At 38.2% G+C, this 19321-nt stretch overlaps 3 protein-coding genes across 5 annotated transcripts; 1 reads left to right on the top strand and 2 right to left on the bottom strand.

Annotated features, from left to right (window-relative positions):
* Window positions 1–1049: 1049 nt before the first annotated feature.
* On the bottom strand, window positions 1050–7208 carry LOC148154211 (uncharacterized). The gene is made up of 2 exons (XM_088015755.1): window positions 6936–7208; window positions 1050–3445 (listed from the first exon to the last, which is right to left on the bottom strand). Exons 1-2 carry the CDS (start codon window positions 6997–6999, stop codon window positions 1188–1190), a joined length of 2322 nt encoding a protein of 773 aa, XP_087871881.1. The 5' UTR covers window positions 7000–7208; the 3' UTR covers window positions 1050–1187.
* A 247-nt stretch (window positions 7209–7455) lies between these two features.
* Window positions 7456–12294, top strand: LOC106907975 (uncharacterized). Its single transcript, XM_088015768.1, has 3 exons — window positions 7456–7545; window positions 7642–7740; window positions 9882–12294. The coding sequence occupies exons 2-3, from the start codon at window positions 7677–7679 to the stop codon at window positions 11597–11599; spliced, it is 1782 nt and encodes a 593-aa protein (XP_087871894.1). The 5' UTR covers window positions 7456–7545; window positions 7642–7676; the 3' UTR covers window positions 11600–12294.
* Window positions 12295–14127: 1833 nt separating this feature from the next.
* On the bottom strand, window positions 14128–19321 carry LOC106907977 (uncharacterized). 3 transcript variants are annotated; one of them, XM_088015772.1, is made up of 7 exons: window positions 18932–19321; window positions 18170–18310; window positions 17280–17364; window positions 16850–17176; window positions 16673–16762; window positions 16333–16434; window positions 14128–16248 (listed from the first exon to the last, which is right to left on the bottom strand). In XM_088015772.1, the coding sequence occupies exon 7, from the start codon at window positions 15971–15973 to the stop codon at window positions 14840–14842; it is 1134 nt and encodes a 377-aa protein (XP_087871898.1). In that variant the 5' UTR covers window positions 15974–16248; window positions 16333–16434; window positions 16673–16762; window positions 16850–17176; window positions 17280–17364; window positions 18170–18310; window positions 18932–19321; the 3' UTR covers window positions 14128–14839. The 3 variants fall into 3 exon arrangements, with proteins under 3 accessions (XP_087871898.1, XP_014829383.2, XP_014829381.2); XM_014973897.2 differs by having other exon boundaries at window positions 16333–16416; window positions 16850–17188; XM_014973895.2 differs by having other exon boundaries at window positions 16850–17188.

Genomic DNA, 19321 nt, shown 5'->3' on the forward strand with positions numbered 1-19321 from the left:
TAGGTACTGGTAGACCTTTTACATGGGTCCCATCCTCTACTAAACTGAAAAAAGAAAAAGACCATCATTAAGGTAAACAAACTTTATTATCCAAGAATTATATAGAAACAGCTTTTTGCTACAAACATCTTAATGTGAAATTTAAGCTATAGCAACAATACGTTTTCTAATATTCTAAATAATAAAAAACCTTCTCAAACAAATACCCACATGAAAAAAGACAAATGGATAAAAACATAACTTTTCAGCTTAGAGTAAATTCAACAAGAATAAAGTCAATGCAGATGTTTTAACAAAAGAGGAAAACATCTCAGGTTTCATCATAACTTAGAAAAACATAGCAATAGCTGCATTGTTGCCATCATAAAATCAACTGTATTTCCCACATGAAACAGAAACTCAAGAGAAAATAAACAAAATATATTGAATTTTAGAATTAAAAAAAATAAATTCTCAATGGGCATTTAATTTGTAACTCCAAACATACATCTTCTGAGCAAAAGTATTTAAGTAGAACAAATAACTATAAAATAGAAGACATACAAAAACATCAAACTTTGATAAGTCTAAATCTGAAAGCAATCAAATCCACTGTTCCTTTAAGATGAAATTAATACAATTAACTTCACTTGGGAAAAAAACATTTTAAAAATGCATCCATAAGTTCTTAAAACACTTATCTCACGTAAAGACCCTTTCAAATGGAAAGACACAAATAACAGACCAAAGTAAATGCAGTATTATGGCTAAACCTATTTGAAATGCTATTTTCTCTAAACTGCTACATTGTAAGAATGTCATCCAGCCGTAATTACTCTGCTTTCAAACGGCTAGTTTCTGAGAATCCTGTCATACTTGTATGGGTTTTCATATGAACATTTAACATGCACTGTTGACGGAAACTTTTTCCACATGTTTCACATGAGAAAGGCTTCACACCTGTATGAGCCATCATGTGAGAATCTAAAGCTGATTTATAAAGGAAAGCTTTTCCGCAAGTACCACATGAGTAACGCTTTTCATCTGTATGAGTTCTCATGTGAGAAGTTAACCTGTGTTTTATACGGAAACCTTTTCCACAGGTCCCACACGAGAAAGGCTTCTCACCTGTATGAGCCATCTTGTGATAATCTAAAGCTGCTTTATAATGGAAACCTTTTCCGCAAGTACCGCATGAGAAAGGCTTTTCACCTGTGTGTCCTCATGTGATAAGATAAACCTTTTCTGGTCTTGTAATTCTTTCCACAGGACTTACATGAGAAAGGCTTTTCATCTGTATGAATTTTCATGTGAAAATTTAAACTGTCCTTTGAATGGAAACCTTTTCCACAGGTCCCACATGAGAAACGCTTCTCACCTGTATGAGTTGTCATGTGATCAGTTAACCTGGATTTTCGACAGAAACCTTTTCCACAGGTTCCACATAAGAAAGGCTTCACACTTGTATGAAACATCATGTGAGAATCTAAAAATGATTTATATAGGAAACGTTTTCCGCAAGTACCACATGAGAAACGCCTTTCATCTGTATGAATTTTCATGTGAAAATTTAAACTGTCCTTTGAATGGAAACTTTTTCCACAGGTCCCACATGAGAAACGCTTCTCACCTGTATGAGTTGTCATGTGATTAGTTAACCTGGATTTTCGACGGAAACCTTTTCCACAGGTTCCACATAAGAAAGGCTTCACACTTGTATGAAACATCATGTGAGAATCTAAAGATGATTTATATAGGAAACGTTTTCCGCAAGTACCACATGAGAAACGCCTTTCATCTGTATGAGTTCTCATGTGAGAAGTTAAAGTGTTTTTTGTGTAGAAACTTTTCCCACAGGTCCCACATGAGAAAGGCTTCTCACCTGTATGAGTCATCATGTGACAAGTTAAACAGTATTTTTGAGCAAAACTTTTTCCACAGGTCCCACATGAGAAAGGCCTCTCACCTGTATGAGCTCTCATGTGAGAACGTAAACCTGATTTCCTAATGAAGCTTAGTCCACAAGTCTCACATGAGAAAGGCTTTTCACCTGTATGAGTCCTCATGTGAACATCTAAAGCTTCTTTCTGACTGCAACCTTTTCCACAGATCCCACATGAGAAAGGCTTCTCACCTGTGTGAGCCCTCAAGTGAACACTTAATTGGCTGTTTTTACGGAAACCTTTTCCACAGGTCCCACATGAGAAAAGCTTTTCACCTGTATGTGTCCTCATATGATAAGATAAACCATTTTTGGTCTTGTAATTCTTTCCACAAGATTTGCATGAGTAAGGCCTCTCATCTGTATGAGTCCTCAGGTGTTCAGTTAAACTGCCTTTTTGAGAGAAACTTTTTCCACAAGTCCCACATGAGTAAGGTTTCTCACCTGTATGGGTCCTTATGTGAACAGTTAATTGACTTCTTTGAGAGAAACCTTTTCCACAGGTCCCACATGAGAAAGGCTTCTCACCAGAATGAGTTCTCATGTGAATAAGTAACATACATTTGCGTGTGAAACATTTTCCACAATTCATACATGAGTAAGGCTTCTCACATGTGTGAATCTTTGCATGCTGTTGTAATTGAGATTTGCCTTTGAAACTTCTTCCACAAGTCACACAAGAGAAAGGTCTCTCAGCTGTGTGAATACTTGTGTGAACAGTTAAATGTTTTTTGAAGATGAACCTTTTTCCACAGCTCAAACATGAAAAAGGCCTCTCATCCGTGTGAATCCTCATGTGACCCAGTAAATCAGATTTGCGTATGAAACCTTTTCCACAATTCACACACGAGAAAGGCTTTTCACCTGTGTGAATCGTCATGTGATCAAGTAAAGAACGTTTACATTTAAAACTTTTTCCGCAGGTCACACATGAGAAAGGTTTCTCACCTGAGTGAACTTTCATATGATAAATTAATCCACCCTTGTGGCCATAACTTTTTCCACAAGTTGAACATGTGAAGGGCTTTTTGCCCATGTGAGTTCTCATGTGTGTTGTCAATAAACTTGCTTGATTAAAAGATTCATCACAAATTTTACATGAATATAATATTTGGTCTGGGTGAACTTTCTTCTGTGTTTTTTGTTTTGAACTCTCAGTTTTACCTTTCTGATGTTTGGTTTTCTGACATATTTCATTTCGTTTCTGCTTGTCATTTCTTTTTCTTGGGTCTTCAGAATTTCTTCCTTCCTGATCCTGGCTCTCAGGAGAGTCATGAGAGATGAGTTGGTTCCTCTGTGGTTCTGTTTCATTGTGGATTGTTTGCACATTAGAGGGATTCACCAAAATGTCAGTCTCCTGTTTCAGCACAAGCTGCTCTTCATCTTTACTGGTGCAGAGGCGCTTCTTCTTCTCCTTGAACCTTTTTTGTTCTTTTTCCTCTTGATCTAAAGTGGAGTTCCCCTTTTGGTTGCTGAGCTCACTGACAACCCGGTCCTCTTTACGCACACAGCATTGTGGGAGATCTGTATAAAAATACATAAGAAAAGCTCTTAATGATCAATCAAACAATGAACCATTTTCTTTAACCCATTAATGCATCTAAACAGCCTTTTTTGGGTTATTCTACAATTACAAACTTTTAAGTATGAAAATTAACCAATGTGGTTCTTCTGACCAGAAAAGTAGATGTCATTCTGGCATCTAGCAAATAGAAATAATTTTAGTAATTCAAAGCTAAGGATGGATTTAACAGCAGACTGTGAGAAAAAAAAAAAAAACTCAGGGTTTCCTCCAGTGTATGATAAGCCTGGCAGGCCATCAGACTTTTCTTACACACCCACCAAGCTAAGGTAATTTTATTTATATAGCACATTTTCAGCAACAAGGCTTTACATGAACAAAGCGCTTTATGTGAATTTAAAGGAAATACAAACAAAATAACAAATGAAACAAAGAAAGAAAGAAAGAAAGAATCTAATATTGATCTAAAGTATGTAAACTAGGAGCTCCTGTTCAGGGTTGCTAAGTTTCCTCTGGTCTAATTTCATTTCTGGGTTGGGAGAGCAGGAGTCTGAAAAATAGTCTAACGATGTTGATCCAGAAGTTTCCTCCGGGCTTCTGGTCTCTGCATCTGAATAGTGAGTAGTCGACAGTTTCTGATAAGCTAAGCTAAAGAGTGTCTAATTAATTCCTTTTCTGGGTTAAAGTGAGTACTTCACAATTCTAAATCCTTTTCTAGGTTAAAAGTAATATAAACTAAGTTGATTCTGATTCCATTTCTGGACTGTATAATATTGATCTAAATAGTGTACATGCGTGGGTTTCCTCCGGGTTTTCCGGTTTCCTCCCACAGTCCAAAAACATGACTGTCAGGTTAATTGGCCTTTCCAAATTGCCCCTAGGTGTGAGTGTGTGTGTGTGGATGGTTGTGTGTCCTGTGTGTCTCTGTGTTGCCCTGCGACAGACTGGCGACCTGTCCAGGGTGTACCCTGCCTCTCGCCTGGAACGTTAGCTGGAGATAGGCACCAGCAAACCTCCCGACCCCACTAAGGGACAAGGGTGAAAGAAAATGGATGGATGGATAGTGCACTCCACAATTTCTAATATTGCTAATAAACTAATAAAATAATTTTCTGGGTTAAATAGGGGCAAAACAAAGACATGAGTGAAGGTGGTGACATCAAGGGACCATGAAATCAGGAGGCTCAGTCTCCCGGCAAAGTCCGATAGAAGTGTTGTTTATTGAGGAATGATGACCTTGGGAGCGCTCAGCTCCACAGCTCCATGGATACAGGAGGGGGTGAGGAGGGAAAGAGCGTTATGTTTACATATCTTCAAGAAGATTAGAAATAAGCAGCCCTTCCAATGCGACACAGGGAAAGCCAATTCAGAAACAGAATATCTTAGGTTGGGAAGATTATAAATTTCAATCTTTCCTAAAGTCTCTCCGATACATCTCAGTTCCCAATCATCCAAATTAGTTTGGTTGTTCCACTGAGCCGAAACTAACAACTTCTCCTAGATTGATTCCAACTCCTTAGTGAGTTTTAGAGTCCTCGTCTCTGTCCACGTCACCAACAGTCTGAGTGTTCGCTAGTTTGGCCAAGTTCATCACAAATTTGTCGATAATCCAGGAATCCAAACAGCAGAAATCCTGTTATGAATAAATCCAGGGTGAATCCCACCGGGTGTGTCCCTGCAGGACAAGAGGGCTCTCCTGTGACCAGACTTCATGTCAAACATTTTATCGATTGCATTGAGAGATTGGTTGACCAGATCCATAATTTGTAGATTCGGAGGATGTGCAAAGAAAGGCTCCAAAAATATGGAAAAAGACAGGACAAAAACAGAGCAAACAGGGCAGGCATGGGCAGGGAGGGAGCAGAGGAAAAAAGCGTCCGCCTTCTTCAAGAGCGGACGCATTTATTTATTTATTCAAGGTTTTTGTAAATCGGTAACTGTGACAATAAGGATGGGTCAAAACAGGGGTGTCAAACTCATTTTGGTTTAGGGGCATTGTGGGCTGTTGGTTGACTGTCCTAGTCCTTCTAACACTAGGCGTTGCTAATTTTCTGCAGGAAACCCTGACTATATTTTATTATTTAGTGCAGTCTGTTCAGGCCAGATAATTGTGTTGTACAACGTTCTCACTTCCACCTATGAGTAGTCGATTAATTCTAAGTGATATACCACTCTAATAGGATTCTTATTCATGCATTTATGCATGTCAGCATAGGGATATTTTTAACAATTGCTCAAAGAAAAATAGACAAGTTCCACGCAATAATCGTTTTCCTGTATTTAATGACATCAAAATCATCTGCTACATAAAAGATAAGTTTTCAGTAAAGTAACTCAGGTGTGAGGGCCCTCTGGTGTTGGAAACATGTACTACAGACACACTTGAATTTCAAAAGGACATGTTGGTCTTTATTTGCTTCATGTGAAGGTATTATGAATTTTTTTGCTTGACGGGACTCTGGGTTCTTGGGTTGGGTTTGGTTTCTGTGCTTTTCTGTTCCTCTTCAGTTCACTTTATTTGAGCCCTTCTTAGTCATCCTAGTTTCATTAACTTATGTTAATTTACTATTTTGGCTAAATAAGTTCATCAGTGTTTCTAGTTATGTTTATTTCTCAGTTTTTTAACTACTCTAGTTTAATCAGGTTTTATGTCATTAGGTCTAGATATTCTGCAGTATCAGAATTATTTTCTGTTCCCCTGTATTCTCTCCCTTCTTCTCCTATGTCACTTTCTCTTCCCTGGTCCTCAGCCTGGTTCCTGCCCAACTACTCACACCTGCGGTCAGTTCCCTCATTAGTCCAGATTCGTTGTTCCCACTATCAACCTCTAAGTATTCCTGCTCCTGAATTTCACCCACTAATCGATGGATCATATCTACTCAAGTTAACCCCTTGTGCTTCCCTGTATTTTCCTCATATCTCACAAGGATTAATTAAATCAATACACAGGATAGACCCGCAGTAATAACAGTAGAATACATGAAATCAGAAAAACAAAAAACAAAAAACTAGTTGGTCTCTGGTGAATTAGTGTTGTCTGTTATGGTAATTCTCCTTTTGGGTGATTCGAGTTTAAATTAAGTGGATAAGACAAGTACAGAGGGGACTTGTTAATTTTACGAAAAACACCATCTATAGAGACGGCAAAAATTACCGCGCTTATTTTGGTCATTGAATGTCATTTTGAACACCATCACGCATAAAAAGCAGCATTGAATGACCAGAATTAACGCTGTAATTTTCGGCTTTCAGGAGGTAGTCTTACAACAGCGTGTTCAATGAATTTATAAGCTTTATAAGCAGTTTATATGAATTCATAAACCGGGATTTTTGTGCGACTCTTTAGTCAAATTGGAAATGTGGCTAGCCGCATTTCATTGCTAATTTAAAACACTCTCCCGCGTTTTTTTACTTTTAGTTGTCTCGCGTATTTCGTCCAGGTTTTGTCCGCTTTGGTACTTCATATCAGTAAAAAAGTTAAAGTTTTCGTACCTATTCGGCATAAAATGATCACTGGTGTCCTGGCGGAATCCAGCAGAGCATATTTATCATTCATCTCTTCGTCGGACTTGACGTTACATTTTTTCAACTCTGTGAATGTTTCTTCAGCAGGAGTTACCTGCCCGTTGGTAAAAGAAGCTGAACGGATTTCACCCCACTAAAATCTCTCAAATATGTACATAAAACACCAAACCGTTCTTCAAACTACCGTCCTACAGCAGAAAGGCTAACGCTACAATCTGTCCTGTGTCTTTATCTTCCGTGTGTGTCACTGTTGCTCGAACTTTTGGTTCCTCTTTGATTTTTCTGCTTCGTTCCTTCACTTTCAATATTCAGTGATATTGAATATTTTAAGAAAATGAATTCGAATTTTATTGAAAGGTTGGTTGCTAGTGGAGTTTTAGAAAATTGCTTCTTTTAGTAGTTTGTATAATTTTTGAAATTGTATACTCAGTCACGTGGTACGGCCCACTCGCGCGGTTTCAAACGTCACATCCTGCTCCAGCAACAGAAGCCTTGATACACTCTTCACAAAAATCTTGTTTGTTTACTCGACGCAGGCCCCGAAGCCTCGGCACAGAAAGCACATCGCTAGTTTTAGGTAAATATGTGAGTATTTGCTGTAAAATGTCTTCGCTTCCGCCTCAGAGAGAGTTTATCAACGAGCTGTTAACTCCTGCTGAAATATCATTCACAGAGTTTTAAAAAATCAGGGTAAAGTCCGAGGAAAAGATGGAGGATCAGCGCAGACTGCTGGATTTTAGCCGGACACCGAAGATCATCTTACACAGGATAGGTACGAAACACCTTCACGTTTTACTGATGATATGAGGCACGAAAGCGGAGAAAAGCTGTTGGAAAAACACGAGACAGATTAAAGGAAACAATGTGTGAGACCGAATTAGGATGAATGTTTTACAGAATTAAATTAACTGATAAGACAGAAACAGAGCACTGGTTGGACAACGGGAGGATTAAAAAAATATATTGTTAAATATTATTATTATTCCATAAAGTCCATCAGCCTTTGCTGACGCAGGCATTTCTATCATTAAATGGGCTTTACCAATTTTTACTCTATGTATCTAAAATTAATTTCTGACTACATACGTTTAAACAATATAATTATGATTTTGACCAGACAAAATATGTCTGAAGTAAATTTATTTCCATCCCGACTAATATAAATAACATCAGATTTAAGATGTATGGCGGTTTTAATTCAGTTTTATACGGGTGATTCTTTTTGACCATGAGCTTTTCTCATGGTCAAAAAATTTATTTTATGTGTTTTGTTCTGTGTGCTTGAGCATCAAGAAAGATGCCTATGAATAAAATATTCTATTTTTAAATATTCTATTAATTATGAAATATGTTTCAGACAGTAATTCACTGTATATTTCTTGAATTAAAACCTCCATGAAACATCATAGTAAATCTGATGTCATTTATTCTTTTCAGAATTTCTTTGAAGATATTTCAAATACATAGTTTTGTTACCATAGCTACAATCTGATGCTGTGAGTTTAATCTTTGAGTTTGAGCTCTGTTTGTTCAAATAAGTCCAGGGAAGTGAAGAAAAGATAAAAGGACATTGCTTTCAATATCCACCTGCCCTCTTGCAGAGATGGGAGAAAAAGGGAGAATCCCACCAGTTTCAGTTTACCGTGATCCTGATGGTTCAAACCCAGTTCAGAAATAACCTTTATTATGCGTTTCCAGCAAACTGCCTCCAACATGAAGGGTGCTTTATAGCTTTGATTGATTGATTGAAATAAAACAAAGTTTTGACATAACAGGCCTCATACAGCCTTGGACCGGCCCTGCATGATGGCTTAAATCTGCTGCATTGTGCAGAAATGCACAACAAATGAGAGATTTAATTAAATTCTCTTAATGTGGCTTTAGCAGCTCTTCCATTTGGTGTCTGTTGAGTTTTTAATAAGCGTCACAGAAACAGTTTTGGTTGGCAGAGCTTTATTGGACGAGTTTTTCAGAATCAGATCTCCACTTGGCCGTGCGCCCAAACTCTGGCTGACTAAGTGGTCAAAGCATTTGATATGGTTTGATCCATGGTGTAACCAGAAAAATAATAAATTAAAATGACTATGAAGACGCAAAGCTCCACAACGTTAGTGGTTAACTCACCAGCCAACCAGGAAGACATACGAACTTTATAGCTGAGACACAGAGCCACAGGCTGGGCAGCGTGTTGAGATGTAAACGCTGCACATAATTATTGGTTCATAAAGAAGATAAATCATTCTCACCACTCGCTGAACTCACCTCTGAAAGGTGACTACAGGTTCTGTCATAGAGCAGCACAAGCAGAGCTAACATGGTGGGTTTTAAACTCAGAAACATAACTACTCACAGGGTTTGATGTACATATACATACAGCTCAGCCTGTGTCCAGTTTGAGTGAAAGGAGGCGAACGATCTGCACTGAGGTAAACATAGAGCAGCGACAGAGCAGGAGGTAGAAGGGCTGTGATTGGTGGAAGTTTACATGCATCAACTATAAACCCATCTTTTAGGAATAATTCTGCTCCGCCAGTGAAACGCTCATGACAATAGAGACGTTTGCAGTGCTGTTTATTAACTATGGGGGGAAAAAAAATAAAGTTTTTTTTAAACTTAAGAGTTAAAGTGAGATATTTACATATGTGGGATTAAAAAAAACACAAGCACATTTTTCATTCATGGTCTGAAGATAAATTACACCTGAACTTATAAATACTAAATTCATTTATTTGATATATACCAGAAAACATGGTGAGGATGTCCATAATGCATTTTGTCTGATTTTCATACATAAAAATGTGTAATTTAGATTAACCTAAGAAAAGACTTTTCAAATGCATCAATGTATTAAAGTGAATTATTCATAGTTTGACTCAAAATTTAAAGTTTTTTTTTGTGTGTGTTTTGCTCCAGATCTCTGTCAATGCTGTATGTGTAAAGAGGACAGGGTTCTCAATGAGCTCAGCAACCAGGAGGGCAACTCCACTTTAAAACAAGAGGAACCAGAACCTCTGCAGATAAAACAGGAGCAAGAAGAACCAGAACATCAACAGTTCAAAGAGGAAGAGAAGCAACTCTGCATCAGTCAGGATGAAGAGCATCTTGTGCTGAAACTGGAGACTGATGACACTTTGGTGAATCCTTCCAATGTACCAAAAACCCACAATGAAACAGAACCACAGAGGAACCAACTCATCTCTCATGACTCCGCTGAGGATGAGAACCAGGATCAGGAAAGAAGGAATTCTGAAGACCCAAGAAACAGAGATGAGAAGCAGAAACAAAATGAAATATGTCAGAAAACCAAACAGCTGAAAAGCACAACTGAGACTTGTGCTTTTCACACAAACAAGAAAGTTCACCCAGACCAAAAATTATATTCTTGTAAAATTTGTGACGAATCTTTTAATCAGTCAAGTTTATTGACAACACACATGAGAACTCACATGGGCAAAAAGTCCTTCACATGTTCAACTTGTGGAAGAAGTTATGGCCACAAGGCTGGATTAATTTATCATATGAAAGTTCACTCAGGTGAGAAACCTTTCTCATGTGTGACCTGTGGAAAAGGTATTACAACCAAATCTAATTTAGTTCGTCACATGAGGATTCACACAGATGAGAAGCCTTTCTCATGTACAAGCTGTGAAAAAAGGTATAGCAGTAAATTTTGTTTAACTCGTCACATGAGCAGTCACACGGGTCAGAAACCTTTCTCTTGTGAAACCTGTGGAAAAGCCTTTCGATCCAATTCTGATTTACTTCTTCATATGAACATTCACACAGGTGAGAAGCCTTTCTCTTGTATGACCTGTGGAAAAAATTTCACAACCAAATCTAATTTAGTTGTTCACATGAGGACTCACACATGTCAGAAGCCTTTCTCATGTGAGACTTGTGGCAAAAGATTCACAACTAAATCTAATTTAGTTGTTCACATGAGGACTCACACAGGTCAGAAGCCTTTCTCATGTGAGACTTGTAGCAAAAGTTTCCGCTGTCAAATCAGTTTAACTCTTCACATGAGGACTCATACAAGTGACTGGCCATTCTCTTGTGGGACCTGTGGAAAAGGTTTCCATGAAAAAAGGTTTTTAAATGATCACAAGAGGACTCATACAGGTGAAAGGCCTTTCTCTTGTGGAACTTGTGGAAAAAGTTTCCATCAAAAAGCCATTTTAACGTCTCACCTGAGAACTCATACAGACGAGAAGCCATTTTCTTGTGAGACTTGCGGAAAAAGGTTCAGCCAAAAAGGTAATTTAACTTCCCACATGTGGACTCATACAAGTGAAAAGTCATTTTCTTGTGAGACTTGCGGAAAAAGGTTCAGGCAAAAAAGGCATTTAACTTCCCACATGTGGACTCATAGAAGTGAGAAACCATTTTCTTGTGGGTTTTGTGGAAAAAGTTTCCATCAAAAAAGGTATTTAAATGATCATAAGGGGACTCATACAGGTGAAAAGCCCTTCTCATGCGAGACTTGTGGAAAAAGTTTCCGTTGGCAAAGCAGTTTAACTCATCATCTGAGGACTCATACTGGCAAGAAACCCTTCTTATGTGGGACTTGTGGAAAAGGCTTCAGTTATCGGAGCAGATTAACTGATCACATGAGGACTCATACAGGATGAACAACATAATCTGTCCTTCAGGCACCAAGACACTCAGTAACTCAGGAAGCAGAGTAATTACAGCTAGGTAACATTTCTACAATGTAGCAACTTGGAGAAGAAAAGCATTTAAAATAGGATGTTTATCTAAAACACTAAAGTTTCACTTCATTTAGTCAGCTTTTCATTTAAAATGTTTGTGAGATATTAAGAGCTTACAAAGTTATGCATGCATTTTTAATGTTTTCTTGTCTAGTGAGATATTAACTGTCTCATGAAGTAACAATTGATTTGAATGTTTTCAGATTTAGATTTAGTCCATTCTTTGTACTTTGTTCCATCATTAATTTTGGTCATAGGATGCATGTTGGCTGTTACTGTATGAACTGGGGAAGCTATATTTAGATTCAAGTTTTTATTCTAAAGTTGAATCTAAATATAGACACATATGAAGTCTGATTGTATTTAATCTGTTATTGTTTCTATGTTACATTTTGAAGTTATGTTTCTAGATTGTAATTATATTCAGGCCTTTGATTCACCTGTGGTTGATTTAAAGTTTGTGTTTTATGGTTGGTGTTCTAAACAAATGTCAATAAGAAAGAATATGAATCGAAGGTTAGTTTAAATGACACGTTTGAGATAGAAAGCCATTGCGTAGCAGTTTTCAGAAGAGTTGAAGCTGAAATTAAAACATTAGAAATTATAACACCAGATTCTCTGTTGGTGTTTTGTCATTATTGACAATCGATTATGATTAATCGCTCAAATAAATTGCGAACACAAGCAAGAAAATTATAAAACAAGTAAATGTGACTTGGGATGAAACACCGTTTTGCTGCCATATATTTTGATCCAGAAGCAACTGAAGAACCAGGTTCTGACTCACATAGACATGAATATGTAGACGCCTCATGGAGCGCTGAGTCGTACGTTACGTCACCGCCATCTGACAGCAGAGCGATCGGAGCTCCTTCAGTCCTGGGCTGTGTGGACTTGTTTCAACCATTTTACGAAACAAACCGGATTCATTGGCATTACCTTTATGGCAAACCGTTTTAGCATGAATTCGGTTTCGTCCGACTAGCCGTAATTACATTCCAGATATCTAAAAATGCATTTTACTATCCGGAATGGTAATTTAAGATATCTGTATTTACATTCTGACTAGTAATTCAAGATATCTTCAATTACATTTCGACTGGTCAAAATTCCTTTCGAGATTTCTCAAATGATGTCACTGGATCTGTCATTTGACACGACAAATATCTGTAATTATGATTTAAGATGTGATTGCAAAATTACAATTTTAGAGATCTGAATTAAGATTGACATGAAGCCCCTTTGTGGTGTCCAAACAGTTGCCTGCAGAATTTTATGTTTCCTGCACAAAATTGTCAGTAAATCCCACAAATTAAGAGCTTGAACAATGTTGGAATGCAGAGATGGCAAAACTTCATAAACTATAAGACTGCTTCTGATATCTGCAAAGAATTTCCTGTTTATTCATTAACGATGAACCAAATGCACTTAAAACAGCTTTGAAAGCTAAAATGTATATTGCCAAACCATTTTTAACGTGAAAGTGATGCACTTTGTTTTTTCTATTTTTCATTGTTTTATTAAACTTTCAAATTGCTACGTAAGTCAGGGACGTTTTTACTTGACAGAATACTAATTCAATTAATACTAAATAGTATTCAATTAATACTAATTCAATGAATCAATAATGTCATTCTGACTAGTCAGAATGTCAATTTAAGATCTTAAATAGAAAAGCTGTTTAATTCACAATATCTCTAATTTATTTAGAGATATCTTGAATTATCTTTATCTTAAAGATATATTTAGTTTTGTCTAGTCATTATTTGCTTTTAAGATATATAATTTAGTTTTCACTAGTCAAAACTACATTTCTCCTATCCAAAAATAAATTTAAGATATCTTGAATTATGGAGTCATTAGAGATATCTATAAACCGCTAAAACGTCGAGTCACCAAACAATTTGAGATATCTGGAATGTAAGGGTGGTAAAACCGAATTTATGTTAAAACGGCTTGCCCTATTACCTTTCACAGGTAGGGATGAACGATCAGAATTACTTGACTTGCTGGCAGAGAAGCCACATTCAATATGGCGGACGCTGTGACGTAAGGCAGCAACGGGCCGACCCAGTCCAGGAGGCGTCTACGTTTTTATGTCTACGGTCAGAACCGGGTTCCTCAGTTTGGTTCTGGATCAAAATATATGGCAGCAAAACGCTGCTGTTTCAGTCCCGTCACCTTTACCTGTTTTATAGACCATGTAATAAATAATGTTTTATTATTAGTCTAACATCACACACACAAATGTCGCTTCCTTAAAAACATTCCTGATTTTATTGGAAGAAAGAGTTAAATTTGTTTTATAAGACTTTATGTCTGGTGAAGTCAAAACATGCTTTTAAGTTAACATTATTTTTGAAAACCTTCACATTTTAATGTATTGCCCTGTGTTACGACCCGGCTCGGCCAGGGGAAAGGGAAGTAACATTAAAGAAACATGGATGTTAAGGTTTAACAATTTAGAGGTTTATTGTTTGGTTTTGACAAAAATAAAAAGGTAAAAATTAACAATAATCAAAATGTAGGGACTTAAAACAAAATGTATTAAATAAAACAAAATCCACAAAACAATCAGAGTTGTAAAGCAAAGATCTTAACCAAAAAAAAGGACTTTCAGTACAGGTTAAACAAAAACAAATCTCTAACAGAGATACAAAGGTCCCCACAGGGACAGTCAGTTACACAAGCTATCAAAGCTAAAAAAAGCTATCAGAGTTAACCAAGCAAGTTTAGAGCAGTCAACCAAACACCCAACAAAGTGGCAAGCTGTCTGAACAAAGAATCAGCCGCGCCTTCCTCCAGGAAGTCTGGGGTTTTAAAAGGGAGGCCTCTTCAGGGATTGGTGGAGCTGGCATTTGGTGAGCCAATCGTTGTAGGCCTCAGGAAGTGGCACAGGAAGACAGGGCTGCATCAGACAGTGGAGCCAACCTGACCAGAAGCCGCAGATATACAGAAAAAAAAGAAAAGAAAACATACACAAGGCCACTGGCCGTAACACCCTGTTTAATTTTATTATTGATTTACATGGTATACTCAAGCTGCCCCACTAAAATTCTGATGCATGTTAAATAAAAAAAATAAAATAATAATAATTATATAAAAATTCCCCTCTCACCCTCCGTGGGTGGTCTCTTTCATCCTCTGAGTTCGGGTCCTCTACCAGAGGCCTGGGAGCTTGAGGTTCTCCTCCAGTATCTTGGCTGTGCCTAGAACTGCACATTTCTGGACTGAGATGTCTGATGTTGTTCCTGGGATCTGTTTGAGCCACTGCTCCAGTTTGGGGGTGACTGCCCCGAGGGCCCCGATGACCACAGGCACCACTGTGGTCTTCACCTTCCAGGCCTTCTCCAGTTCCTCTCTGAGGCCCTGGTATTTCTCCAGTTTCTCATGCTCCTTTTTCCTGATGTTGTGGTCACTTGGTATTGCTACATCCACCACAACGGCTTTCCTCTGTTCTTTATCCACCACCACAATGTCCGGTTGGTTCGCCATTACCATCTTGTCTGTCTGGATCTGGAAGTCCCACAGGATCTTAGCTCGGTCATTCTCCACCACCTTTGGGGGTGTTCCCCACTTTGACCTCGGGGCTTCCAGTCCATATTCTGCACAGATGTTCCTGTTCACTATGCCCGCCACTTGGTTATGTCGTTCCATGTACGCTTTCCCTGCCAGCATCTTGCACCCTGCTGTTATGTGCTGGACTGTCTCAGAGGCCTCCTTGCACAACCTACACCTTGGGTCTTGTCTGGTGTGGTAGATCTGAGCCTCTATTGCTCTGGTGTTTAGGGCCTGTTCCTGGGCAGCCAGGATGAGGGCCTCCGTGCTGTCCTTGAGTCCAGCTTTCTCCAGCCATTGGTAGGATTTCCTGATATCAGCCACTTCAGTTATTTGTCGGTGGTACATCCCATGTAGGGGCTTGTCTTCCCATGATGGTTCATCCAGCACCTCGTCCTCTGTTCCCCATTGTCTGAGACATTCGCTGAGCACATCGTCCGTTGAGGCTTTGTCCTTGATGTATTTATGGATCTTGGATGTTTCATCCTGGACAGTGGCTCTCACACTCACTAGTCCTCTGCCTCCTTCCTTACGGCTCGTGTACAGTCTCAGGGTGCTGGATTTGGGGTGGAATCCTCCATGCATGGTTAGTAGCTTCCGAGTCTTAACATCCGTGGCCTTCATCTCTTCCTTCATATATATATATATATATATATATATATATATATATATATATATATATATATATATAGATAGATAGATAGATAGATAAATAGATATATATATACTGTACATGTCAGAAATGACAACAAAGTAGATCAGGGAAGAAGGAAATTGTCAGGATGTTTTTGGGGTTAATAAATACACTTAGACAGTTTCTAGTCTGTAAACTGATGGTAATTTGTTAGAAGAGTCTCTGGAGCCAAAAATCAAATCAGAGAGATGAAAAGACGAACATCTGGATGTGGATGGAAGATGATCAGCTCAGTGGTTGATCATAAGGTTCATCTCTTCAAAATCATCCCCGTTTATTTCTATGTCCTCTAATTGATCCATATTTCCGACTGGACCTGTAGGATTGGAAACACACTGAAGTCAACATGGACCAACGACAAAACGCAGAACAGATCCAATAAACAGTAAATAACACTCACCTGAGCATCGTCTTCCAAAAAATATACAAGCCAGAATTACAGGGGCAAGGACAAGTAGTAGCACTGTGCCAATAATGACTGCAGCTATTTCAAGCTGTTGATCTGAAATAAAACACAAAGTGTTTATTCATACAACACCTGCTGCATATGAAATGAACAAGATGAACATTGACTCTGATGCAGACGATCAAATTTTAACATGATTGACAACAAAGTTTCCAGAAGTTTTTGTGTTTGCAAAAAACGCTTTTGCATAAATGTTTCCCCATAAACCAAATTTCTACATATCGTTGATCAGGCGGTAGCCTATACGTGGTTGCCATGGTAACAGCCGACCCACCTGGAGTAGCTCCGAGGCGAGGCTTCGGTGTGTTCAGAGACCCAGACGTGTCTCCACGAGAGGTTTTGGTCACGTTCAGGACAAACGTTACTGTGGGAGAAAACAGTTTTATCCGTGATGATCAACAGAGATCAGGTCTAATGAGCTGCAAGCAGAGGGGGAGATCCGCTGGATTACCTGAAGCCTGCAGCTCCCATTTCCTCCACACCTGGTCATAAGCAGCCAGGTCACAGCGGTAACGTCCAGAGTCTTCAGCCCTCAGTCTGGACAGGTGGAGTCTGAGTCGTCCTTCTCTCCCGTCACTCTGAACCCGTCCTGAAAACTGTCCATCCTGAGACTCTGGGACCTCGGCTCCGTTTATCCCTCAATACAGGACTTTAGGAGGACTCAGCAGGAGAACGCAGATCAGCTTGGTGAGGGTCGTGTTGGTCTGGGTCAGGCCGTCCCAGCCGAGCGTGAAGTTGTCGTCTTCTTCTGTTTCGTGAACAGGTGGAGGAGATTCACCTGCAAATGTTCCTGCAGAGAAACGTCGGCCATGTTGACCGTGTCGCCACAAGGAAGCTGTGGCACTTACAGCTGCAGCAACAGAGTTTGCATGAAAACTCACCCTGTACAGTGCAGGTCAGCGGAAGAAGGAGGAGGAAAAAACTCATTTTCTCAGGGTCAGAAGAACAAAAACCAAAGAGACGTTTCTGCAAAACAAAGAGGAACATTTCAGTGTTTTAGAAACAGAAAAGTTTAATTTATGGTTGATTAATAACTGTTAGGAACAACAATAAGAGCTAAAGCCCAAAAGTGAAAATTAATCATTAGATAATTAACATTTCATTACGTTAAAGTCATTAAATTAACTGGAAATTATGTAATGTCAGTAGATTAATAAATAAGGTAAAATTTCCCACATAAAGTTCAGTTTAGCATAAACAATAAGCTCAATAATATATTGTTCAATAAAAAGAAAGTCTTTTATCTAACCTCTGTAAATTAAAAGTGAAAACAAGACTAAACAGAATTAATTTTTAAAAGTCAAAAATCAGCTTAGTTTCTGAATATTTTAATTCATTACAGTCGGTAAAGTATTACTAGTTCTTATTCTCACACTTTGTTGTGTTTTGAAAGGAGAATCTTTATTTCTTTCCAATAAACTGATGAAAACAGGAACTTATTTTATCACTGGATCTGTTGGGGAACATTTATCTACGGATTAAAGGACACGCAACATGGCAGCTCAAATTATTACACCTTCAGGATATTATTCACTTCATTAAAGTAGATTAGAGGGAAATTAAATCTCAAAATTTACTGTTTTGTTTGGATATAATGAAAACAACCTCACAGAAAATGCAGCAACAAATAAAAACCAGAGAAGTTTCTGCCAGCAGCTCATAAAGCAGAACAAACCCAGAACATTCGTTCTTATAGTGACTGGAATGAAAGACTTTCTACTCTGAGCCTGAAGGTGGCAGTGAAATGTTGTCAGATGTTCTGATTCTCCACCTGCAGTTTTTCCAGGAACCAGTTGGTTGGTTTGTTTGTCAGCCGTAGCCGGGATCCAAGAGCTCGTCGTAACGTGATCCGAACCGGAAAAACAGGTTTGACTGAGGCTCTTTCTCTGGACTCATCGCTCTGATGTCTGACCTGGAATGACACCACAACATTTATCAACTTTAAACCCGTTTAGTTTTTAAAGACCTTCATCACAGTAAGAATTACCGTCTCTCAGCTTTTTACACAGATAATGAAACCGTTTAACTGCTAATCGGGTTTTGGTGAAAGAATAAGACAAAAATGAAACTAGTCCAATAAAAACTATGAGTTTTGTTTAATGTTTTAATGTCAGACACATCAACATGTTGAGGATGTTAATGATTTGACTGCATGATTACGAATTTCTGAAAATGTAGAACAGATCACAAAGATATTAAACTTAAAAACTGGAATGCCAGTGTAAACAAAGAACATTTTCATGGAGCATTTAAAGAAAACTAAAAGCTTATATCCTTCGTAAGCTCAGGTTTTATTTACAAACTTCCTTCCTAATTTTCTTTTTAGAACATACAGAAGTAATTTCTGTTAAGATGTAGAAACTTATTTTAGTATTTATGTCAAACAATCTCATTTGTTAAAAATTCAATTAATAAAAATATAAATAAGGAGCATCTGGAAATTACCAGGTTGGTTTTCTATGGTAAACATAAATAACAGCAACTTTAATAACTTTAAATCTATTTTAAAGTAAAAAAAGTTTCAGATACTTACTTTGTAGTGGAGTGGTGATCCGATCCTCCTCACTGTGATTATTAATGTTTTCAGCAGGAGAGACGGACAGGCAGTGACTGAGGAAAGTCCCCTAATGAGGTGATTATCTGCATTTGTTGCATCAGATTCACTCGTGACCAGGAAGGAGCCGAGTTTACGTCAGCAACACGAAGGTTTGGCTCTCAGGTTACAAACTGGTGTTTCTGCTCAAGTTAAATTAAACAAAGACCATTTCACCAAAATTTATTAAAACACATTCTAACACTACATGGTTGTTCTAAACATGTAGCTACATGTGAAATAAATATTTGCCATCATTGTAAAAACAGCCGTCTGTTTCAGCGAATCCTGATGAATCTTGGACTGAAAGTTTTGTTGGTTCAGTCAAAT

The sequence above is a fragment of the Poecilia mexicana genome, unplaced genomic scaffold, assembly GCF_051168715.1.
Source record: "Poecilia mexicana isolate PSO_F unplaced genomic scaffold, ASM5116871v1 scaffold_18, whole genome shotgun sequence".
Classification (NCBI taxonomy): domain Eukaryota; kingdom Metazoa; phylum Chordata; class Actinopteri; order Cyprinodontiformes; family Poeciliidae; genus Poecilia; species Poecilia mexicana.